Source organism: Nuphar pumila, chromosome 11 (assembly GCF_984573655.1).
Source record: "Nuphar pumila chromosome 11, dmNupPumi1.hap1.1, whole genome shotgun sequence".
NCBI classification, from domain to species: domain Eukaryota; kingdom Viridiplantae; phylum Streptophyta; class Magnoliopsida; order Nymphaeales; family Nymphaeaceae; genus Nuphar; species Nuphar pumila.
In genome coordinates this window covers 114,249,738-114,275,449 of record NC_143259.1, presented here as the reverse complement: position 1 = coordinate 114,275,449, position 25,712 = coordinate 114,249,738, and the positions used below count along the sequence as shown (strand labels likewise).

The 25,712-nt window shown below is 37.7% G+C and overlaps 1 protein-coding gene across 1 annotated transcript in view; it reads left to right on the top strand.

Moving 5' to 3' along the window:
• Positions 1 to 25,384, top strand: part of LOC149822937 (protein ULTRAPETALA 1-like) — a 33,342-nt gene extending 7,958 nt beyond the window's left edge. Inside the window, exons 2-3 of the mRNA XM_089980280.1 lie at positions 5,333 to 5,651; positions 24,934 to 25,384. Coding sequence (XP_089836406.1) covers positions 5,333 to 5,651; positions 24,934 to 25,108 — 494 coding nt within the window. The 3' untranslated portion in view covers positions 25,109 to 25,384. The remainder of the gene's footprint in view (positions 1 to 5,332; positions 5,652 to 24,933) is intronic.
• Positions 25,385 to 25,712: the final 328 nt, after the last annotated feature.

Below are 25,712 nucleotides of genomic sequence, written 5' to 3'. Positions count from 1 at the left end.
TGTTTAGCCGAGATTGAGAGAGAGAGAGGCACCTAGTAAGGGGGAAAGAAATTGAGTTGAGAGAGAGAGAAGCACGCAGTATGAAAAAGGGAACAATATAGAGAGAGAGGTAGCCGAGAGATGAGTGGAGAGAGAGATTGAAGGAGAGAATGCGTACCTTGGAGATGGAGAGGAAGCATCGTGCTCGCCCAATGGTGGCAGCTCGTAGGCATCGCCGACGTCAGGGTGTCGCAGACTCAGGCTCGCAACGTCGGGGTCGGGAGACAGAGGAGAGAGGGCAAAAATGTTTTGCCCTAATCCTCCAAAGCCCATTTCATCGGGCGCTTTTTTTTTAAGTCCAAAATTTGGACATATATGACCTTGGGTGTGTTGACCGCACCCAGAGTAGGGTTTATTAGAATATAGATCGGATATGGATCCAGTACTGGATCCATATCCATATAGAATAGGTTCACGTTATAATGTATAATGTATTATACATTACTAACCAGGGGCAATCTTGCCATTATAAAATATTATTGTAAACCTATTCTATATTAATGATGTTTTAGTGCAGCACGCTGAAATTGAAGTGGTTGCCGATTCCAAGGAAATCCCCTCTCCTCTCTCCTCCTCCTCGGTATTCACGATAGAACTGCCAACCCAAGCAGTTTTAACATGGTATCAGAGCATGTTAATATGGGCATAAAAGTGCTCTCGTGAGGGATCGTGAAAGGATCTGCCAAGCCTTCAGCCGAGTCTTTTCCTGCCAAGCCTTCAGCCGAGTCTTCTCCCTCATCAGCGATCGTGAAAAGGCTAAGCCTTCAGCCAAGTCTTTTCCCTCATCAGCGATCGTGAAAGTGCCGAGCCTTTTTCCCTCATCAGCGATCGTACTTCACGACCTACCGTGCCTAACCTCCACAGACAAGCTGAGTCTCCTCTTCCTCATCTTCAGAACAGCCGAGTTCCTCCTCTTCAGTCGAGTTTCAAACAGTCCACCTTGGTATACAGCCTAATTATGATGAGTTACGAGTTTTTGGATGCACATGTTATGTACATGTTGACAAATCCATGAGAAACAAATTTCAGGACAAAGCCTCTATATGCCAATTTGTAGGTTATGCAGATGAACACAAAGGGTACAGGTGTTATGACCCTATCAATAAGAAGATCAGAATTTCCAGAAATGTTGTCTTTGATGAAAATAGCTTTCCAGAAAATAAAGCCAACTATGGTCGTGAACATGGTGATATGGCTGATAATTGGTATAATCCATGGCTCAGTGTTGAACTTATCTCACATGTTGCTGAATGTAGCGCTTTGGCTCCTGAAAACATACATGATGAGACAGTTTCAGATAAGGTGTCGGAAACAGAATGTCAGAGATACAAAGGGAATGTCTACACAAGAAGACCCAAAGCGCAAACAGATGCACCTGTTGAGAACACATGACATTCCCCAATAATGTGGAGGCACCAAGAAAATTAAGCAGGATAAGGCATCCAATTGAAAAATGGGTAAGTTATGATAACTTTTCTATGGATTTTCAGATTTTCCTATCCAAGGTTGAAAAACATGAAGAACCACTTGGATTTTGTCAAGCTGTTCAATCTGACAAATGGATTGAGGCGATGAATGAGGAAATAGAGGCACTTCATGAGTGTCAAACATGGGAGATAGTTGGTCGTCCCCCCGATACAAATGTTGTTGGCTCAAAATGGGTGTATAAGATTAAATATAAATCGGATGGGAACATTGAACGATACAAGGCACGTCTTGTTGCCAAAGGGTTCACCCAAGAATATGGTGAAGATTACGATGAGACCTTCAGTCCAGTAGTGAAAATGGGAACCATTCGCATTATCCTCAGCCTGGCCATTGAGCATGGGTGGAGCCTTAGTCAGCTTGATTTCAAAAATGCATTTCTTCATGGGGACTTAAAAGAAGAGGTCTATATAGAGCAACCTCAAGGTTATGCAGAGGGAGACCCAAAAGTATATGTATGTAAATTAACCAGAGCATTGTATGGTTTAAAGCAAGCCTCCCGGTCATGGTTTGAAAGCTTCTCCTCAGATATTCAGAACCACGGTTTTATTCGTTCCCAACTAGACCATTCTTTATTCATATACAGGGATGGAACTACTGTAGTTTTCTTACTTATATATGTTGATGATATAGTGGTCACTGGTAATGCTCCAGAGCGTATTCAACAAATTAAAGTTTTGCTGAGTATGCGATTTAAGATGAAAGATCTTGGAAAGCTAAGGTATTTTCTTGGTGTAGAGGTGGACAGACAGGATGGAGAAATGTCATTAACTCAACACAAATACACTCTTGATCTTTTGGCCAAAGCAAGAATGACAGATTGCAAACCTGTGCCTACACCCAGTGTTGTCAATCAAAAACTCAGCATTTGTGATGGCGAGTTGTATCCTGATGCAACCAAGTATCGCAGTTTAGTGGGCATGTTACAGTATCTTACTTTTACTAGACCAGATATTGTATATTCTGTAAATCAAGTATCTCAGTTTATGCATGAACCAAAGACTGGTCATATGGATGCCGTCAAGCGTATTCTCCGATATCTAAAAGGCACGGTAGGTGATGGACTCAAATATGCTCAATCTTCATGGGCAACACCGAAACATGACATATTGGCCTATACAAATGCAGACTGGGCAAGAGACCCAGATGAAAGAAGGTCGGTTTCAGGATACTGTGTTTTCATTGGAAGCAATCTTATCTCATGGAGTAGTAGAAAACAGAAAGTTGTGGCAAGGTCTAGCACGGAGGCAGAATATAGATTTATGGCAGCTACCACAGCAGAAGTAACCTGGGTTAGGCATCTCCTTACAGAAATGGGAGAGAGTATCTCAAGTTCAACCCTCATGTGTGATAATAGAAGTGCTGTACAAATTGCTTTCAATCCTGTTCATCACGGTCGGACCAAACATATTGAGATTGACCAACATTTCATCAGACAAAAGATAGCAAACAAAGAGATTGAACCGGTCTATGTGCCTTCAGAAGACCAAGTTGCTGATATGTTCACAAAAGGTCTCACAAGTAACCGCTTTTGGTATCTGAAGAACAAGTTGCACATGGTTAATCCCATGTACAACTTGACGGAGGGTATTAGAATATAGATCGGATATGGATCCAGTACTGGATCCATATCCATATAGAATAGGTTCACGTTATAATGTATAATGTATTATACATTACTAACCAGGGGCAATCTTGCCATTGTAAAATATTATTGTAAACCTATTCTATATTAATGATGTTTTAGTGCAGCACGCTGAAATTGAAGTGGCTGCCGATTCCAAGGAAATCCCCTCTCCTCTCTTCCCACTCCTCCTCGGTATTCATGATAGAACTGCCAACCCAAGCAGTTTTAACAGGGTTGACCACACGCGCACCCGTGTCACGTCACGTCACGTCGCGTCGATGCGGGTGCATCTTCTGGTTGGTCGAATCCTTGTGACATAGTAATAAACAAACAAATAAATAAATAACTCTCTCTCTCTCTCTATATATATATATATATATAAAGTATTTGCTCATGACATCATGTCTAGTAAGAAAACACCATGTTTTTAATGTGATCCACATGGTTTGTTTATTTTTGGACTTTTGGGTCATGTGATTGTGGTGTGTAGGCAGGTTTTTGAAGAGGTTTAAAAATCAAAGGCTCACTATAACAAACTTTCATGACTTAAAAGAATCATGTTTTTATACAAAAATAAGCATGATTCAAGGCACAATCCATTGCAAACAGAGCTTGCTGAACACATCTATAGGTCAGATTGGTTAGTTGCAGTGGCCATGACGTACTGTTAGATAAGATAGCCATGTTAACATGGTTATATATTATCCCATGTGTATCTATGTTTATGTTTGTGTTTGTGTGCATGTGCATTTGCTTTCACACATTAGTAAGAAGAATCAAATAGAAGTTATTGAATTCATGACAAATGTTAACCATATGGTTTAGATGGCACACTACATTCTGAGGGATGATATATTAGATGGGATTATTTGGGTACTTGTTGGTGCATTTGGAAGTTCTTGGAAGAAAAAATGAACTAATGAGATTTATTGCATCTAGCTGTTGGCAGGTGGATGGTTATATATTGAATATTGGTGTTTTCTCTTTTCTATGGAAAAGGGATTAATAGAAAGCATATGTTGAACTTTATCAACTTGAAGAAGAGAAATGACATAAAGTTAAGATATTTTAAAAGGTTGACCTAGAAATGAAAGTATTATGTGCATAGCTTTATGTTTGCAAGAGTGAGGCACCCTTTTGCAATACCATGCAGAAGCAATATTTAACATGCTCTTTTCAAATTTATGTTAAAGGATTTTAGGGTGTGTTTGCATCTGCACACTTCTTGTTTTGTGGATAAACGGATGGACCTAAACACTTCTTCAGCTACACATAATTTTCCATGTAAGCAAAGATATTCATTAGTTCCATGAATGTATTGGTTTTACAATTATAATTAATAGCTTAGCAGACAAAAAGTTCTTTTTATCTACAAATTGAAGGGCCTTACTTCAGTAACGCTATTATGATTCAAGACAGGAGTAGCCAGTTTTTGAATGCAAAATTTTGTAATACACTGCATGACCATTCATATCCTCCTCCTTTTGTTGATTGGTAGGAAGAGCTAACAAGGCACATCATCCAAGTTTATACAATATGTACATGACAAGTACTTGATCTAATCTCCTCAAGGAAAAATTCCATTTTCATTAATGAAGCCTACTAGATTGTCTAGTTGCTCAGCTATGAAACTCTGATAGTTGGAAATGAATTCCATGCATATGCTGATGTTAAAAGTCAACAGTTAAGTCGTTTGCATGGATCATATCACTTCCTGCAGTTATAGTCCAAAGAGGCTCTTATTTATGGAGATCTAGAAGTTTCTGGTAAAAAAAAATTGAAACTGTGTATGTATTCTTGTCTATATTTATGGATATTTTATCTATTTAATATATGACTTACCTATATTTATGATTTCAGATCACATGAGATAGAATCACATGTGATCTCAAATCATGTAAGATGCAAGCAAACATGCCCTACGCGATGAAATAAAATTTTCGATTTGATGAGTTTGTTGCTGAATTATTAGAATGGATTCACTGCCCCTTGGGTGCTTGTTGAAGGCTTTATTATTGCTTTTCTTTTGGATATGCTATCTAGGGATGTCATAACAAACATCAAGCACTTAATAACGAAGTTTGTGTTGCTATTAATTCATGACAGTTTTTGTTGCTATTAATTCATGTTTATATGAATTTGCATTGATATATCAGTAAGAGTATTTTCATGTTCGACCAGGTAAGCTAAGCCCAGCAGCTTTTGAAAAACATGCTCGAAGAGAAGCTTCAAGGAAATGGAAAAACAATGTGTGGGTCATGATTAGGGGAGAGAAGGTTCCTTTGTCAAAGACAGTGTTGCTGAAGTACTATAACAAACTTAATGCTAACGGAGCACATAGATCCCATAATGGACGGCTGTGTCATCGTGATGAATTTATCAGATGTACCAGCTGCAAGAAAGAGCGCAGGTTCCGGCTCAGGAACAAAGAGGAATGCCGTCTTTACCATGACGTTTTGGGGGATAGGAATTGGAAATGCTCAGATTTGGCGTATGACAGGTAATACACATTTCTTTGCAATGTTTATGAATTTCATGCAAATTTTTAACATGATTAGAGAATATATAAATAATGAACAGTCTAAGATGCATTGATATTGAAGTTTACAAACTTTGGAGCAAATGTGTTTTCTGTGAACACTTGGCTGAAATGTTTGTTGTTTTGAACAAACGAACTTCTACAATGGCTACTGTTGTCTTTATGTTCTTTATGATGATCACTATTCTTGATCTGCTTTGAGCACCCAAATGATCAGTTCTCAAAAAAGAAATTTTGCATTCCTTCATCAGAAATTTTGGAAGCTTAAAACCTAGAAATAAGTGCTGCATTATTTCTGCAAGAAGCTGGTAGGATAATTTATGATCCTTCTGCTTCGCATGAGTTTGGTCCCTGCATGCAAGAAAAGAAGAAAATTATATCCATTACCAGATCTTATATAAACTTCTGGCTTGACTTAATTTCTATAATAACGCACTTGTCTATTGATGCCTATTAATAGATTATGTCAAAAAAAATCACTGTGCAATTTGCTGCCTGCCTCTCTAATGTTGATATTCTAACTTCAATATTCAGTTTCTTAGGTAACATGGGCCTTTTGTAAAGTGTGCAGAATGCAAGTTTTTCTTCATTTCCTTGTATTAGAAAAAAGCAATATTTAGTTGCTATGTCCTTTTGTTATAGTCCTTGCCATATAAACTGCACAATACGTTATTGAGGCCAGATTGACATGCTTGCTAAGATTGAAAACAAATCCTTAGCAAACTAAACAGTGTACAGGGTTACAGACTACATGACCTGGTGTCATTAAGGTTGTATAGTCAACTACCTTACATGCTATTCCGAGATTGAATCAACTTTGTGCTTTTTGGGGTATTTTTTTTTGGTTTTCTTTGAACCTGGCAACATTAGAAGGTTGTCATTATTCTTAGTCTGTCATAGTTGCTGTGCTTGCGAAATGTTGTGGAACAATGTAGAAAAAGTAGAAGACTCTCCTGAAACAGCATCACAAAGCATAAATTTGTTGGAAATATTTATCTATACCAAAAGGGAACCATCTGGGAAAAAAAATTGTGCTAGAGGAAACATAGAGAGGACACCCAAGATGTGAGATTTTGTGAATGCTTTCTGTTAAGAAGCTTCTGACTGCTATGGAGTTAACAATGTCTGCATACACCTTTTGGAGACCATATTGTTAGAGCACACAGCTGAAGAGTGACCATGCCTTTTCTAATCAAAAGTCAGCATCATATTGCTATAAGAATCTGGTTATTTCAGGTTGAGCCTCCACTGTGAGAATAATTTTGCTTCTGTTCATTTTATTCAAATCGTGGGCAGAATTATTGGATGACTTAATCATTGATCAGCCCCTTCTAACAAAATCCTGCTGCCAATTTCAACTTAAGAAGATGAATGTACAAATTCTATTTTTCTCAAAACATGGGTTTACATATTATTTTTCAGTTCTTTGATCTTTTGGACAACTTGCTTCTGAATATCTAACATTATAAGTAAATTTATACATGGATTACCTACAAAAACTTAAAAATGAACTTACAGATATCCAAAATAAAAGTTTGTGGCTTTGACCGAAGACTTTAAATTTGTTAAACTAGTCAAACCATATTGGATAGTGATAAGTTTTTCTTATAGGATGACTGTGTCTAGAATTTTTTGAACCTTGAACATGTATTCAATTGGCTCCACAGAGACTAACATTGGCTTTGCATGTGGATGTCCTTTAATTCAAAGCCTGCTGATGGAGTTTGGTTAAAGTAAACTGGAGCAGTTCAGTTCATTTGATATGCTTAATCACTATTTGCAAGGTCTGGTCTGGTTGATTGACTTTACAAGGGCCGGTATTTATGCAAAGTGGCTTGTAAGGTCCCATTTACTTCACAATTATTAGTGGATTGTGAAACCAGCTTAGCTGAAGATAGTCCAGTAAAATTGTTGTTCTGAAGGGAGCATTGTGAATCAGTTTCACAAGAACCAGTGTAGCTATGTTGTAAGGGGCTTTCTAGAAGATCAAATTGGTAACAAAATTCTTGTGCATCTGCACATTCAAGTCTTAGTGAGTCCAGGCATTAAGTTTTCCATGACTCCACGTTCTTTTTTCTGCTATGTTTTTTTTCACAAAGTCTGTATGCAGAAAAAGAAAAAGGATCTGCAGCCTAGTCCCTGGGAATTGCTAGAGTAAATACGGAAATTATTCAGTGACTTGTGTATTTAGTGAAATAAGTGTCTTTTAGCTTTTGAGGATCTTTGTATTTCCTGGTAATAAATATACCATATAGTCAAGTTGAAAATGGAGGCTATTAAGCTGAACATGGCTTCTCTTGTAACTGGTGCAAAACTTATAAAGATGGAAGTCTGATTAAGACAACAGCCTGGAGATTCTGGTGATTGGTTTCAAGTTGATGAAAAATGTTTTCCTTCAAGAACTATGATGATGGTCAAAGTTTAAGCTGGTATGTTCACTTCTTGCTTTGACAGGTGACAGGGCTTCTGATGATCCGTGAAAAACATGAATATTTCTTTAGGTGGAATGCAACAAAAATCCAATGTTGAGGTTGAGGTGGCACTTCTTATTTGACATGCCTACAGGCTATGCCAGAAAAGGTAACCAATAAGGGCCTGTTTGGGATCGGTAGCTGGGATGGATGTTTATGGAGTTTATGCATTTGAGGAAGTGGCAGCTGCTTTGCCAGCTGCCACCTCTATGAGGTGGTAGCTTCCAAATCCATCCTTTAGTGTAAATACTGTTAAAATGTAAAACTGTACATATATGTATATATAATAATATTATATTATTATATATATATATATAAATACATTTTTAATTTCTTTCTTTTCTGTATTTTTTTTCCTTTATTTTTATTTTTTGTCTTTATGTCATCTAGTTCAGTTTGAACTAGAATGACTGTTGCTAGTCAAGTCCTGTCCAGACTTGACTAGCAATAGAGCTGTTGGACTGACACAGTCCAACAGCTCTTAATAGAGCTGTTGGACTGACACATTCCAACAGCTCTAAATAGAGCTGTTGGACTGTGCCCAACAGCTCTATTGAGTCCTCTTTCAACTGTGTATATAAAGGGGTGCAGCCCCTCTTGTATTTCACTCCAATGCTTCTTAAGCAATTGGTTTTTCATATCAATAAAGAATACATTTTTATTTTTATTTTGTTTCCAGTTATACCCTTTTTAAGGGTTATGCTTTAGTGTCATTCTTGACACTTGCTCTTGTTAATCAAAGCTCGTGTTTCGAAGATCCCCATTTCATTTCATGGTATCAGAGCCGCGGAAGTACTAAATCTTGAGGAAAAGCTGCCTCGGTTTCCGTGCCCGTTTGCAAAAGTGTTCGCCACTTGAAGAGAAGTGTTTTATCACTTCATTGGAGAAGATTTCACATCTTGTTGTATTGTTTTTTTTTCTTTCTTTCTCATTTTCCTTCTTGTTTCTCTTCTATCCCTATTCTTTCTCTCCTTGTAATCGATGGATGACAATGATAAAGTCACCATCATGCCTATGAAACTAAGCGATACGAACTATGTAACATGGGCTTATGGGGAAAAGGCTTATGGGGGATTGTGGATGGTTCCGATTCGGAACCTAAGCTATCTCTTACTAAAAAGGAGGGAGATAAAGACGTCCCTCTATCGGAAGAAGAGAAAATCACGGCTATTGCCTCATACGAGAAGAAATGGAAAGAATGGAGAATATCTCATGCGAAGATAATGTCATGGCTTATCAATAGCGTTGACATTAAAAAATGCTCAAGTCTTGCCAAATTTGATCATGCCGATAAGGCATGGGAATACCTTAAGAATATGTATTCCCTTAAAGATATTGCACACGTGTGCAACCTCCAAGAAAAAGTTCGAATGATGACACAAGGAGACAAAACTATTCGTGAATATTACAATGGGTTGTCCGAACTTTGGGAAGAACTTTCCCTTTTAGAACCAAAGTGGCATTGTGTCGAAGACATCGAGCTTCGTCAGAAACAACTCGATGTTGAACATTTTTACCAGTTTATCACTGGATTAAGGCCGGAATTTGAAACCACTAAATCGGCCCTACTTCACCGGGGAAAAATTCCTTCTATTGTTGAAACTATTGAAGAGTTAACAATGGAAGAAAATCGTCTCCGGAAAGGTTCTTTAAAAATTGAAGATGATTCCGTTTTAGCCGTGTCTAGACCAGGGAATCATGTTCGATCATATAGGCCTCCTCACTTTAACCGACAAAATGGTGACTATGATAAGAAGAAAGTTATTTGTCATCACTGTCATAAACCGGGACACTACAGGCCACAATGTCCCAAACTTAAGGAGCTGAGAGAAAAAAGAGCTGCAATTGCTGGATCGGAGCCTAAAGATCAGGATGCACCAGTTTCCCTGGCCCAACTAATGGAGATCCTTCAGCCTCTCATCAAAGGTGCCTCTTCCTCATCTGAAGCTTCAACCGGCGCAGCAGCCTCATCTTTTTCTGATTTAGGTAAAATTTCTTGGCTTCTTGACTCTGGTGCATCTTTTCATATGACCCCAAATAATCAAAGTCTATCCAAATGTGTTAAAAATAAAACAAGTGTGTCAAAGGTCTTTACTGCTGATGGGACTTCTCTTGAAATAGAAGGAATAGGAGATTTTGAAAAAATTTATAAAACAAAAAATTTTTTTATTCCAGAAATTAGACATGTTCCCAAATTAAATTTAAATCTTTTATCTGTATCTCAAATTTCTGATTATGGGTGTAATATTTCTTTTTCTTCTCATGGTTGTTGGGTACAGGATCGCCAGTCAGGCAAGCTGATTGGGGAAGGCCATAGAGAAGGAGGACTCTATTACATGGATTTTTTGGAAATGCCGAAGAAAGCTTTTTGTTATAATATTCAAAAAATAGAGTTGGAACTGTGGCATAAGAGACTTGGTCACCCACATATAGCCAAAATCCAACATTTTCCAAATCTAGGGAAATTTTGTAACTCTGAATCATTTGATTGTAAAGATTGTATTCTCGGCAAAATGAAAAGATTACCATTTCAGAACAGAACCTTTTTCTCTTCAAGACCACTTGAATTAATACACTCGGATGTTTGGGGTCCTGCACCAGTAATTTCTAAAGGAGGATTTGTTTACTATGTTATTTTTGTCGATGATTTCTCCCGACATACGTGGATGTACTTTCTCAAACATAAGTCTGAAGTATTTTCATACTTTCAAACTTTTCATAATATGGTTAAAAACAAATTTCAAAATGATATTACTATTTTTCGCACAGATTCATGGGGAGAGTTTTTATCCACAGATTTTCAAAATTATCTTAAATTGCATGGCATCACATATCAAAGATCTTGTCCTTATACACCTCAACAAAATGGACTGGCAGAACGAAAACATCGCCATATTATAGAAACCACTAGAACTTTATTAATAGCAAATCAAGTCCCTAAAGACTTTTGGGCAGAAGCTGCCTTAACTGCTACTTATCTCATTAATAGGATGCCATCTTCTTCGTTACAAAATATCACTCCCATTGAAAAACTTATGAACATTTCTCCAGACTACTCTAGATTAAGAATATTTGGGTGCAAATGTTTCATATTTACTGACAAAAATGATAAACTTTCCCCTCGTGCGATTCCCTGTGCCTTTTTAGGATATGCTGAAAACCAGAAAGGTTATAGATGTTTTGACTTCAAAAATAATAAACTATATGTGTCTAGAAATGTTTCCTTTCTTGAAAAGGAGAGCTTCTTTGATTTTAGAAAATTAAAAGATGTCACTGAGTACTCCTTTTTACTAGATCTAACATCAACATCTGATGAATATGACCTTGATTGTAACTTTGATGATGATCCAAGAATTATTGATCTTAATGTTGAAAATGAAGAAGTTCATAGAGATACTAGTATTCAATATTCCAGGCGACAAGAGTCTAATACTCCATGTGCACTTGAGAAATATTCTAACATTCCAACTAGACAATCATCCCGGATCTCGAGGCCTCCAGAAAAGTTTGTATCATACGAGTCTTTCTCACCCACATATAGGGCAGTTATTGCATTAATTCACTCATATGAAGAACCATCCACATATTTTCAAGCAAAAAATGATATCAAATGGATAGAAGCCATGAAAGTTGAATTAGATGCACTTGAAAAGGCTTCTACATGGAATATTCAAGATCTTCCTCCAGGGAAGAAAACTATAGGATGTCGATGGGTTTATAAAATTAAAACCAAGAGTGATGGTACTCTTGAAAGATATAAAGCCCGTTTAGTAGCCAAAGGTTATGCCCAAGAATATGGGATTGATTATGAAGAAACCATGCTCCGGTGGCTCGTATGACTACTGTCCGAACCTTAATTGCCTTAGCTTCTATCAAAAAATGGTCTATTTTTCAAATGGATGTCAAAAATGCTTTTTTAAATGGAAAGCTAGTTGAAGAAGTATATATGAAACCCCCTCCTGGTCTAAGTATTCCTAAGGGTAAAGTCCTTCGCTTAGAAAAAGCTCTTTATGGACTTAAACAAGCACCAAAAGCTTGGTATGATAGGTTTAGTCGTGTTATGATTGATATTGGTTTTCAATTCTGTTTAACTGACACTGCTTTGTTTATTAAGAATTCTGATGCAGGGATCATTGTGCTTCTTCTCTATGTGGATGATATGATCATCACCGGAAGCGATAAACAGGGAGTTGAAACAATCAAAACACTTCTTAAATCTCATTTTGAAATGACTGATTTGGGCTTGTTGAGATATTTTTTAGGCATTGAAGTTGCTTATTCTCCTAGAGGATATTTATTATCTCAGACTAAATTTGCTTTTGATATTGTTTTCAGGTCTGGTATTACTGATGATAAGAAAGTTGACACTCCAGAAGTTGTTAATGTTAAAATGAAGATTGATGATGGAGAACTTCTTGCAGACCCTACTCCTTACAGACAGCTTGTCGGGGCACTTTCCTATCTATCCATTACCAGACCAGATATAGCACATGCTGTTCATACAGCAAGTCAATTTCAACATGCTCCTACTTCTGTTCATATGGGAGCAGTCATGCGTATTATCAGATACATCAAGTCCTCTCTTTCACGAGGACTTTTCTTATCTTCCTCCTCTTCTCTTGATTTAATTGCATATACTGATGCTGATTGGGGAGGTGATCCCAATAACAGACACTCAACCACTGGTTTTTGTGTCTTTTTAGGGGAATCATTAATCTCGTGGAGGTGTAAAAAGCAGCAGAAGGTATCTCTCTCATCCACCGAAGCTGAATACAGAGCCATGGCAACCACGACCATGGAAGTAGTTTGGCTCCGACGACTGCTTGCTGACATGGGAGTTGAAGCAACAAAGGCTTCACAAATGTGTTGTGACAACAAAAGTGCGATCTACATTGCCAGTAACAGAACATTCCACGAACGCACCAAACACATCGAAATGGATTGTCACTACGTCAGAGAGGAATATCTACACGGGATAATTGATCTGCCATATGTCACTTCAGAATATCAGTTAGCAGACCTCTTTACAAAGCCTCTCGCTGCTCCCCGATTTCACTTTCTCTTAGACAAACTTTCGCTCATTGTACCGTAAGTTTGAGGGGGAGTGTTAAAATGTAAAACTGCACATATATGTATATATAATAATATTATATTATTATATATATATAAATACATTTTTAATTTCTTTCTTTTCTGTATTTTTTTTCCTTTATTTTTATTTTTTGTCTTTATGTCATCTAGTTCAGTTTGAACTAGAATGACTGTTGCTAGTCAAGTCCTGTCCAGACTTGACTAGCAATAGAGTTGTTGGACTGACACAGTCCAACAGCTCTATTAAGAGTTGTTGGACTGACACATTCCAACAGCTCTAAATAGAGCTGTTGGACTGTGCCCAACAGCTCTATTGAGTCCTCTTTCAACTGTGTATATAAAGGGGTGCAGCCCCTCTTGTATTTCACTCCAATGCTTCTTAAGCAATTGGTTTTTCATATCAATAAAGAATACATTTTTATTTTTATTTTGTTTCCAGTTATACCCTTTTTAAGGGTTATGCTTTAGTGTCATTCTTGACACTTGCTCTTGTTAATCAAAGCTCGTGTTTCGAAGATCCCCATTTCATTTCAAATACAAAGGAGAAAGGGCCTCACTTCCCATCCCAAATGCATAAACGCCCATCCTAGCACCGAGATTCCAAATGGGACCACCATGGGCATTTGACCAAGATTTTGCCTCAGGAAGACCAAATGCATAAACGCCCATCCCAGTGCGGAGATTCCAAATAGGCCCTAAGATGAAGATTAACTTTTGGGTGGTGTTCAATTGGGACATTGGTTAATGTATGTTGACTAAATACATGTTTCCTGGGGCAATAACTTGGTTCTTTTGTGATGATTCCTTTCTCCCTCCAGAAACTGCCTTTTCATCACAAATCACTTAGAAATTTAACCATGATTTATTTCTACAAGAGGAAATCATGCAGTCCATGCTTCCTTACTCAACTTTCCCCTTTTCTTTGATGGTTAAAGTGTTGGGATTTTGAGAACCCAAATAACGTAGCAGAAAGTGGTATGACCAACAAGGAACACGAGAGAAGGAGGTGTGAGGCTAGGGAAACAATCACTCAACACAAATCATTCACACACACCTATTGCAGACACTCACTCTCACTTGGTCACTAAAGAGAAATTTCATTTCATTGCTTGATGTTTCAAGAAGAGTACAAAAGGGTTTTATATAGGACTCAAGAGAGCAAGAAGATAGGGTCGTTCCTCCCTATTTTTGGAGTGAGGCACATCATCCTAAGAGCCATTCTTGAAAAATAAACAACCAAGCCTATTCTTGGCTTAAAGGATAACCACAATGAAACCCCCCATGCTGATTTCCCAAAGTGGATACCAACTTACTCAGAAATGAAAATGACCCATGGGACTTTACAAATTACATATTTTAACATCTCCCCTTCCTTTGTGATTCCCAAAATGAATCTGAATTTCTCAAACTTATTTGCGGACAATGGTTTGGTGAACATATCTGGTGCTTGTTCATTGCTTGGCACAAACTTTGGCAAAATCTCTTCTTTCTCAACCAATTCTCTAATGAAATGGTGTTAAATCTTAATCCGTTTAGATCGACTATGGAAGACTTGATTCCTTGTCATTGCGATGGAAAACTTGTTGTCGCAATTAATGATGGTTGGTCCCTTGAGCTTCTGTTGCAAGTCCAAAAGAATCCTCAGCCATTCTGCTTCACTTGTTACAGTAGCGGTTGTGATATATTGTGCTTTGGTAGAAGACAATGCAACAATATTTTGCTTCTTTGATGACCAAGAGATTGCTATAGTTCCCAAGCAAAAAACATGGTACTTTTTCAATCATCAACCGATCCTGCCCAATCACTCTCGGTATAGCCAATCAGTTCTAAATTGTTCTCGACAATATACTTGATTCCAAAAAATTTTGTGCCCTTCAAATACTTCAAAATTCTTTTTGTTGTTGCATGATGGAGTTTGTTTGGTTCACTCATGAACCTGGAAACCAAGCTTACTGCATTTACGATGTCAGGTCTTGTATTGGTGAGATAAATTAAAGACCCTACCAAGCTTTGATACATCGAATTATCTACCTTTTCGGCCTCATCATTTTTTTGATAGCTTCTTTTTTACAACCATTGGTGTGCTCATTGGTTTGCAATTCATCGTACGGAATCTTTTTAACAGATCTTCAAGATATTTTTCTTGAGAAATGAACAATTTTCCTTTTTGCTTTACTTGGATTTCGAGAAAAATATTTCATAATCCCCAGATAAGTCATCTCATATTCTTTCATTATGGCTTCTTTGAACTTAACAATCATTTTCATATTTGATCCAGCATAGATCAAATCATATACATATAAGCGCACGATCAAAAAATATTCTCCATCTCTTTTCACATAGAGAGAGGGTTCGCTTGGACTTCTTTGAAAACCATTCTTCTGAAAATATTGATCTATTTTCATGTTCCAAGCTCGCGATGCTTGTTTTAGGCCATTCAAAGCCTTTTTTAGCTTGTAAACTTTTTCTTCACTTCCTTTATTCTCAAATTTAAGAGGTTGCTCAACATAAGCCTCTTCTTTGAGCTCTCCATTCAGGAAAATAGATTTCACATCTAGTTGGTACATTGAAAATTTTAATTAAGTAGCAATCGTTAGCATAGCTCGAATTGTCTCCATTCTCACAACTGGAGTGAAGGTTTCATTGAAGTTTACTCCAAATTTTTTAGAGTAGCCTTTTGCTACAAGCCGAGCTCTGTGCTTTTGAATTGAGTCATCTTCATTATATTTTGTTTTGAAAATCCATTTTAGGCCAATGACATCTTTTCTTTTTGGCCTATTCACCAACTCCCATGTATGATTATTTTCTATTGTAGAGATTTCGTCATTCACGACAGTTTTTCATATTTCATCTTTGATAGCTTCATAATTTTGTGGCTCATAGGAAAATAATGCAAAATCACATGCAGTGGCGGAGCCAGAAGTTTTTCGTTGGGTGGGCAGACTTCGGGTCTCGGGGACAATGCTATGGTCTTGAAGGACGATCCATTTATTCAGACAAGTGGCGGAGCTAGAAATTTTTTGTTGAAGGAACAGTCGTTCATGGAAAGATAAAACTTAAATAAGCCTTTGAATTAAAATAACAATTGTTACAAACATAAACAACTAAATTTATGAACATAATAAGATAAAACCTTAAATTGTACTTTTAAACTAAAATAAAGATTGTTCACTTAAGAAATACAAACAACTAAATTCATGAAAATTTTACAATTAGCATCTTCTATTTTTCATATTTTGAAAACAATTCATAATTGCATCATCACTGATGGTATCAAATGTCTCATTCTCTATGTAAGTAACCAAAGCATCATTGATCCATTCATCTCCCATTCTATTACGTGGACGACTTTTGATATTGTTCATAACTGAAAATGCTCTTTCAACACTTGTTGTTGCAACTGACAAAGTTAATGCCAACTTAATCAATAGATACACATGAGAAAATACAATGTGCTTTTGAGTTGCTACCATCATCTCTGCTAGCTCTGCTAGTGATTTTAAACTTGAAAACTGATCATTGTTTCACATTTCTGCAATATATATATCCAATTGATTTTCAAGTCTAATTATGTTTACTTTAGAAAAAAGTCCTTAGGGTAAAGCTCAACAAGACGAATCAACTTATCTTTATCAAAAGCAAAAAAAGAAATCTTTGGACTCAAGCATGCCATTGAAAGGAGGAGCTCTGTATTTGCTTCAGTGAAACGATCATTCAACTTTTGAAGTTGCAAATCAATAATAGCCTAAAACACATCAATACGATAATGATGCAATGTGGTGATCTTTTCAACCTTACGTCTTGGTCATCTTTGAACTGTATATGAGTCCCCTAGATCAGGAATCAGAATATCAAATCTCTTACAAAATATAGACACTTTGTTTATGAGAGAGTCTCATTTATTGTCTCTCAGACCTTGAAGGCACTGTTTTGATGTAGTGACTAAACTCATAGCATTCACAATGTCTTCATCTTTTCGCTGAAGTGCTTGTGAAAGGTCATCAGTTATTCCAAAAACTTTAAACATCAAATGTAAGCAAAAACAAATTCAAAATCTTGCAACTGATGATATAAAATAATTGCATCTGAACTTTTTCCTGAATATGTATCTTCTGCAATGAAATCTAACACTTGAATAACAGAAGAATACATATTGAGTAAATTAACCAAAGCATCGTAATGAGAACCCACCGAGTATCACCTGGTCGTTTGAAACTTATTTCTTGATTTAATCCTTGTCCTGTTTCAAGTTCATCTAATGCAAGTGCTTCAACAATTCGCATAAATTCTTCTTCTCGAATAAGCTCAGATCTCTTGCATGAAGTGGAGAAAAAGTTGACAACCTGCCTAATATATTGAAAAACACATCAAACAATGATTTTTTTTAGCAACACCAACTAATGCCAATTGAAATTAATGTGCAAAACAATGAATATAATATGTAAATGCATTTTCATGTAATATAAGACTTTTCAATCCATTAAACTCTCCTCTCATATTACTTGCTCCATCATAACCCTGTCCACGCAAACTTGATATGCTTAATTTATTCTTACAAAATGCTTCTTCAACTGCTTGTTTGAGTGACATATAACTTGTTTTAAGAACATGCACAAGAGTAAGAAATCGCTCAACCACTTGACATTTTTCATTAACAAACCGTAAAACAATAGCCATTTGTTCTTTAGTTGATACATCACGAGAATCATCAAGTAAAATAGAAAAAAAAAGCATCTCCAAGTTCCATGATAATAGCATTTGTGATTTGTATAGAAGCAACCTTGAAATATCCTTTTGTATATAAGGAGATATCAAATTGTTATTTTCTGGAGCACTTTTCAATACAACTTTATTTATGTCATCATTGATTTTTGCAAATATCTTCAACAACTCAATAAATTTTTCTCTATTAAGAGATTCTTTCATCATGCCCTTGAAATGCCAATCCTTAACAAATATCTGATTACATTAACAGTTGCCCAAAGGCGAAGTCTATATTCATCTTTCTATCGAACACTTTGTTTATAAAGTATAGCATCGATATGTTATTTTTGTTGGATCAAATTTTGACACTTCATTCGTGCTGAATTGTGAAAACTGCTAGAGCTTCCAACATGTTTATCAAACCTCTTCTTGTCTTTCCAGTTATCAAATCTTTCAGATACGAATGCCTCTGCACTAATCTTCTCTGTGCTTTTTGGTCTGAAAAGATAACACTGCAAACAATATGCTTTATGCTTACTTGTACTATACTCCAACCAATTCTTATACTCATCATATGAAGCTGGAATGAACCTTAGTTTTTGGTGGTTTAGTTGAAACATACAATCTCGAGGTTGACAAGGACCTCAGATCATATATGCTCTATGAACATTATCTTGGATATTAGGATGATAACTAGAAATAGAAGGATGAAGTGCAGGGTTTGCAGGTAACTCTGATTCATCAATTTTTGTTTTGTTTATTTTCTAACTTGGTTCTCCTTCTCGAGTTAAAGAAGATTTATCAAAGAATGGCTTTTTCATTATAAACTTATTCATTCCTATGCAACGAAAAAAAGTAAGACAATGTTCTATGAGCCAAATCGCATTGCAAAAAAGGATCGAGCAAAATGAAAATGACAATCTTCTATGAGGCTAGTAATATGCCGATATGCTTAAAACGATAGTAATATGTTGCTAAAAGAATAAACACACAAGCATAAGCCGAGCCTTAACCCATCATCGTATGATCATACGAAGGGGCTCAGTTCCCCGCTTGCAGGCAGCAGAGGCTCCCTGCCTGCAAGCTGCAGGGGCAGAGACACTGCACCCTGCCTGCAAGGGTGCCAGGGGCAGAGGCCTCACCCCTGCCTGGCAAAGAGCAGCAGAGGCAGGGAGCAAGGCCTCCCTGCTTGCCGGGACAAGGAAGGCAGGGGAGGGAGAAGGGACTCCCTGCCGAGCCTGCCACAACAGAACTGGGGGGCGCAACCCCCCCCCCCCCCCCCGCTGGAAAGGAGAAAGGCAGGGGCTCCACCCCTACCAGCAACAAGAACAAGGCATGGGGCGAAGCTCCCTGCCGACAATCGAGGGACAAGGGGGGCAAAGCCCCCTGTCGGGAAGGGCTTGCATAGGCAAGGGGGGTGAAGCCCCCTACCGGAAACACCAGCAGAGGTAGGGGGCCGCCCCCCTGTCGGGAAACAACAGAAGAGGGCAGGGGAGGCTTTGCCCCCATGTTGGAAAAACATCAAGGGCGAAAAACATAAGAGGGAAGGGGGGGCCTCCCCCCTGTCGGGAAACAACACAAGGTAGGGGGAGCGAAGCCTCCTACCGAACAACATCAAGAGGCAGGGGCCCCCAAAGCCCCTGCCGACCACACCCGTCGGCAGGCAGCGCCCTGTCGGAAAACGGAGCAACAAGCAGGGGCTTCAGCCCGATCGACTAGAAAAGCAAGAGAGAGGGGGGTGGGGAGGTTATCTGCGGCGGCTGGCGATGGTCGCCAGCGAAAGGAAGATGACGAAGGAGGAGGGAGGTCTGACACTGGCGGCTCGCGTGACCGCGCCGCCGGAGTTTGCAGCAGAGAGGGAGAAGCTCAGAGGGGGGCATTGCGAATTCAATGAAGGGAGGCCGGCGGCGCAGTCGCCGGTGGCTTCAGAGCATGGGGGAGGAGCGCCGGCGAATGTGGTCGTCGGTGACAGATGGGGAGCAGAGGTGAGAGGGAAAGTGGCGAGGGTTTTACCCCTCACCCCTTTCGGCATGCGTCTTTTAAAGACACAAGCTCTCGAATGATCGAGAGCCGGGGTCGGGCTCTGGTCCGAGTCTGGCTCGGATCCGAAATGGGGTCCGACTTAAGGGAGAACCCTCGACACATGTTCGAATTTTTTTTTTCCGGACTCGGTTTCTAATTCTGGGGTGTCCCTTGGCTTTGCCACTGATCACATGAATCATAGATGTCTGCAAGAGATCTGACCTTTCGTGGAGATGACTTAGATTCTAAATTGCTTGAATCAACATCTTTTGTTGCAGCTGGATCTTTCTCATGTTTTAGTGACTGCACTGAGCTTATTTTTCAACTCCATTCACTTTCTTCATCAAATATCACATCTCTCAAAATTATCAATTTCTTTGAATTTGGATTAAAGAGATGATAGGCTTTAGAAGTATCACTATAGCCAATAAATATCAACTTTTCTCTTTTTTTGTCAATTTTTTTTCTATTTTGAGAAAGAATTTTACAACCAAAGACTTTGAAATAACTTAACTTTGGTTTGTGCTTATACTAAGCCTCCTATGGAGTTTTGTTGTGAATAGATTTTGTGCGAACTTTATTCAGAATATGTATGACAGTGTTCACAGCTTCGGCCCAGAAACATTTGGGGAGAATCTTTCTTTTTAGCATGCATCTTGCCATTTCCACAATGGTTCTGTTTTGACGCTCGACCACACCATTTTGCTCCAGTGTTTTTGCCGCAGTTAGCTGCCGCTTGATATGCTTTTTCGCAAAAGACCCAAAACTCATTAGATGTGAACTCTCCTCCGCGATCCATCCTCAGTCTCTTCATATTGTAACCACTTTCTTTTTTCACTTAAGCTTTGAATTCTTTGAAGACAAAAAATGCTTTTGACTTTTGTTAGAGGAAATAGACCCATATCATCCTACTGTAATCATCCATGAAGAGCAAAAAATATCTCTTTCCACCATAAGACTCGGTTTGCATTAGCCCACAGATGTTTGCATAGACCAATTCAAGTGGACACTTTGTCTTTCAGGATGAGTCTAGGAATAACTGTCTATGGAATTTGCCATAGATGCATCCTTTACATATTTTCTTTTCTTCATTGATATAGGGGAGGCCTTCCACCATATTTTTCTGCTTTAATAATTTTAGGCTTTGATAATTTAAATGACCAAATCTTAAGTGCCAAATATTTGATTCATCTGCATTTTCAGCTTTCAAGGCTTGTCCTTCACATGTGGTCATCAAAGGAAAAACTTTATTTGCAGCCATTTTCACTTTGACTATCACTTGTCGACTCTTCTTGTCAACTATAGTGCATTGGTCATTATTAAAATTTACTAAATAACCTTTTTGCATAAGTTGACCAACACTTAATAAATTTTGAGCTAAACCAAGGACATAAGAGACATTATGGATAAGTTTAGTGTGACTTGATTTAGTTTTGACAGCTATGACTTTCTTTCCTTTAATATTTTGATATTTGTCATTTCCCACTCTTACTTTGAAGGTGGTAGTTTCGTCCAATTTGACAAAGCACTTTCAATTTTTGATCATGTGGTTGTTGCACCCGCTATCCACATACCATACATCATGTGACTCTTGTTCAACATTCATGCAAGAGAAGAACATCTGGCATTTATCATCTTCATTTTTTGTAAAGTTGGTGTCATTCTTTTCTTGAAACCAATAGTCTTTCTAAGAGTGGTTTGGCACTCAGCATTTTGTACACTTGAATCGACAATCTCTTGATTCATGACTTGGCTTTTTACACCTATAGCAATTCTTTTCGGATTGCTTGTGGTTTTTAGGCTGATTAAAATGGCCTTTTCTTCGATCGCGACATCTAAATCTTGGATGTTTGCTCCCTCTTGCAAGATGAAATTTTTTATTGAAGCTTTCTTTTTCTTCATCAATATTGAGCTTTGATTGGAGTGCATGCTCAATATTTTGAGATTCGGACCATGAGATCTACTTTTCATGTACCTCGAGAGAACCCATAAACTCTTGTAATGACAAGGTTGCTAGGTCTTTTGATTCTTCTATGGAAGCTACAACATAGTCCTATTTCATCGTCCTGCTTAGAATTTTTTCAACGATTTTTTTTCTCAATTTTGTCACCATAGCTTCTGATTTGATTTATGATTTCAGCAACTCTTGAAAAGAAATTTTAAATGGATTCACTGTCTTTGATTGAGAGTTTATCAAAATCTCTCCATAATGCTTGAAGCTTGATGGAGATGATTTTTTCGGAGGCTTGGAATTTAACTTTTAGAATATTTCAGGCTTCTTTTGATGTACATGCATATATAATTCGGGGAAATATCGAATTGCTTACTCCAAGTTGGATGCATAGAATCGCCTTTGTGTCCTTTTTATTCTCCTTAAATTCTTTTTTTTTTGCTAGAGTCCATGATGCAAGAGTTGCATCATCAGTTGGTTCTTCGAAACCAACTTGGATGAGCTCCCAAAGTTCTTGTGAAGCGAAGAGTTTTCATTTTAAGACTCAAAAAATCATAGCCTTCATCATCAAATACGGGCACTTGGAGTTGAGAGAGATTGGTGACAGAGTTGCTTGAGCTTGCTGCCATAGTTTTGGTGCGAGTGTGATCTCCTTCGACAAAGCTCTGATACCACTTGTTGGGATTTTGAGAACCAAATAACGCGGCGGAAGGTGGTATGACTAACAAAAAACATGAGAGAATGAGGTGTGAGGTTAAGGAAACAATCACTCAACACAAATCACTCAGACACACCTATTGCACACACTCTCACTTAGCCACTCAAGAGGATTTTCATTTCATTGCTTGATGTTTCCAGAAGAGTACAAAGGGGGTTTATATAGGACTCAAGAGAGTAAGAAGACAGGTCGTTCCTCCCTATTTTTGGAGTGAGGCACATCATCTCAAGAGCCATCCTTGAAAAAAAACAGCCAAGCCTATTTTTGGCTTAAAGGATAACCACAATGGAACCCCCCATGCTGATTTTCCAAAGTGGATGCCGACTTACCCAGAAATGGAAATGACGCATGGGACTTTACAAATTACATATTTTAACATAATGTTCCCTTGGAGAGAAATTTCTGCTCCAGAAATTTAACCAATGTCTCTTGTAAGCCCAAGAAGAATTGTCAAATAATATCAAAGTTTCCACTCACTGTTGATTATTTATTTTTGAACAGCAAGGGATAGCACCTCAGTGACGATCTTATTTCAGAAAGTTGTGTGCAATAGATGTAACCAGAACCCAAAGGGAAATTAATATTAACTGAATTTGTCAAGAACCACATGACACAAACAATATATAGGAAAATGATTTCATGACTGCCTAATTCGTTTATAAGTGACTGCTTGAATACCATGCTTCCATGTTAGCCACCATTTTTCTCATGCTTGTATAATTCTATTAATTTCGAAATTGCTGCTTGACTTTTAAGACATGGAAGCAATCCAATGGTGGGTGGATTTCTAGATCATAATTGAAAACTAATTTACAGCATCATCATTATCATAAAGCCTTATAAGGTCAGCTTTATGAGGGCTTTTCTATTCTTCTTATCAAGAGCTACAGCTTCAGTCACCTTACAATCTTTCACATATCCCCTTAGAACCTCCTTCTATGTCTTCATCCATCTTCTTAATTTGTTCTACTTGCATCATGTCAGCCTTTTTGTCAGTGTTGTGATAGGTCTACAATCTACATGCAGCCTGTCCAAACAATCTTTTATTATCCGTACTCCTAAACATGTTCACATTTATTGTTAATTTATAACTATTATGTAATGTGATTGGCAGTCTATAGAAGAGACAAAAGACTAAACCACTCCTGAAAGAGAGAACTACCAAGCGAAAACATATTTCGAGATTATGTATTAGTGCATCCTAAAATTGTGCTATCAACACAATTTCCTAGGAAGGATTGGAAGATGGGAGATGATGAAACATGCAACAAAGAATCAAATAGATTGTTCTAGAGATTTAATTCCATACAAGGAGAATCCATATATAAAGGAACCAAGTATGATGAAATAAATCAGATAAAGAATGTGCAAATAAAACTTTGTAGAAGTCACAAATAAAACTATGGATTATGGATATGGCTGTTTCATGTAGTTATTCACTCAGAGTAATGTATAAGGGATATAGTTTGATTCTAGAAATAAATAGCAATGTGACAGAGTAAACATGCTAATAATATAAAGCTTAGAAAGCTATGACCTTGGAAGTCAGAGAAAAGATATTTAATCTGGCGCCAGAGAGGTTTCTGATACGTATTGTTCAGTTGTTAAACAAACTTCAATACCAGTCCTTTTTTCCCCTGTTGACTATTGGGTAGAAGCTCTATAAACAAGAGGGTGTTGCAGTAAAAAAATTTGTTGGTTGTAGTTTATAATTTTATTCAACAAATTTGAGTTTTGGTCATTTTCTTTCTTTCTTCAAGGTATTTACTATGAATTTCCAGTCATTCATGCAGTTCCTAAGTTGATTACTCTGAAATCCATGTTATTAGAGTTATATCGAAGGACTGAAACTATCCGAAGTCCAGTTTATGACTCTTTATTGTAAGGACTGAATTTGTCATGGAATTCATATTTATTAGTGGTACAATGTAACATCCAAGTACATGTTCAACTGTGTTGTTCGTCTACCTTATGGTTGCATTTAGTACATCAGCTTTATAGGTCTATGTCACCATGAGTTAACTGAAATCTATTGAGCATAACTAATATTAACTGCTATGGTGGGATTCACAAAGCATTGTCATTGTTTTACAAAATCCTGGTTTGCTAACATGGGCTTAAATGGAAATTAATGCATGTTGGCAAGAGTGCACACATTCATCACACACGCGCACACACACACACACACACACACACATACATACAGGTGAGAAAATACAGCACTTCTTTTGGGCCTTGTCAAGGACATTGAATTGTAAATGATAATAAGGGGATGTTTGCAAACAGGATCAGCTGTGATGATGATGAAGAACGTGCAAGCCGAAAAGTATACAGAGGATGCTATCGTTCTCCAGCCTGCAGAGGTTGCACATCATGTGTCTGTTTCGGATGTGAGATCTGTCGATTCTCAGATTGCAGCTGCCAGACCTGCGTTGATTTCACATTGAATGCAAAAGCTTGATTCACCATTCATCTTGGTACTTATCCCTGAGACAGGTCATCCCGTTCTTTTCCCTTCTCATTCTTCTTCCTCATAGATTCACGTTCACTTGGATCAATCCAAGGTGGTTAAAGGATCATTTTTGCGGGTATTATGTTTTGCAGATAAAACTGTAAATCTGGGTCAAAATTCAATTTCATTATATATTGAATGGTTCAATTGTAGCTGATGCAGTTACAATCTACATTAATATTCTTTTGCATGAGACCTGGTTGAATATATTACTTTATTTTGGTCCTTGGTGAGTGCACACACACACATGCATGTAACACTTTTTTACCACCTTTTGGCACTTTCAGACAAACTTTTGAAATTCAAGAGACATGGTTTTAGAGGTATGCTATGGCCTCGTCAAAGCTAATGCTTATAGGTAGATCAGGTCAAACAGTTGTAGACAAATGTCAAACAGATTCAGATGACTAACTCTCTGAAGCATCAAGTGAGAAACCATCATATGTACTCGATAGCAGTTTGGTGATTGATGGCTTCTGTTGCTTCATATCATGAGTTTGGAATCTGCTGTTTATATTCAGCCCATCGCAAAAGATAATTAAGGACATATACT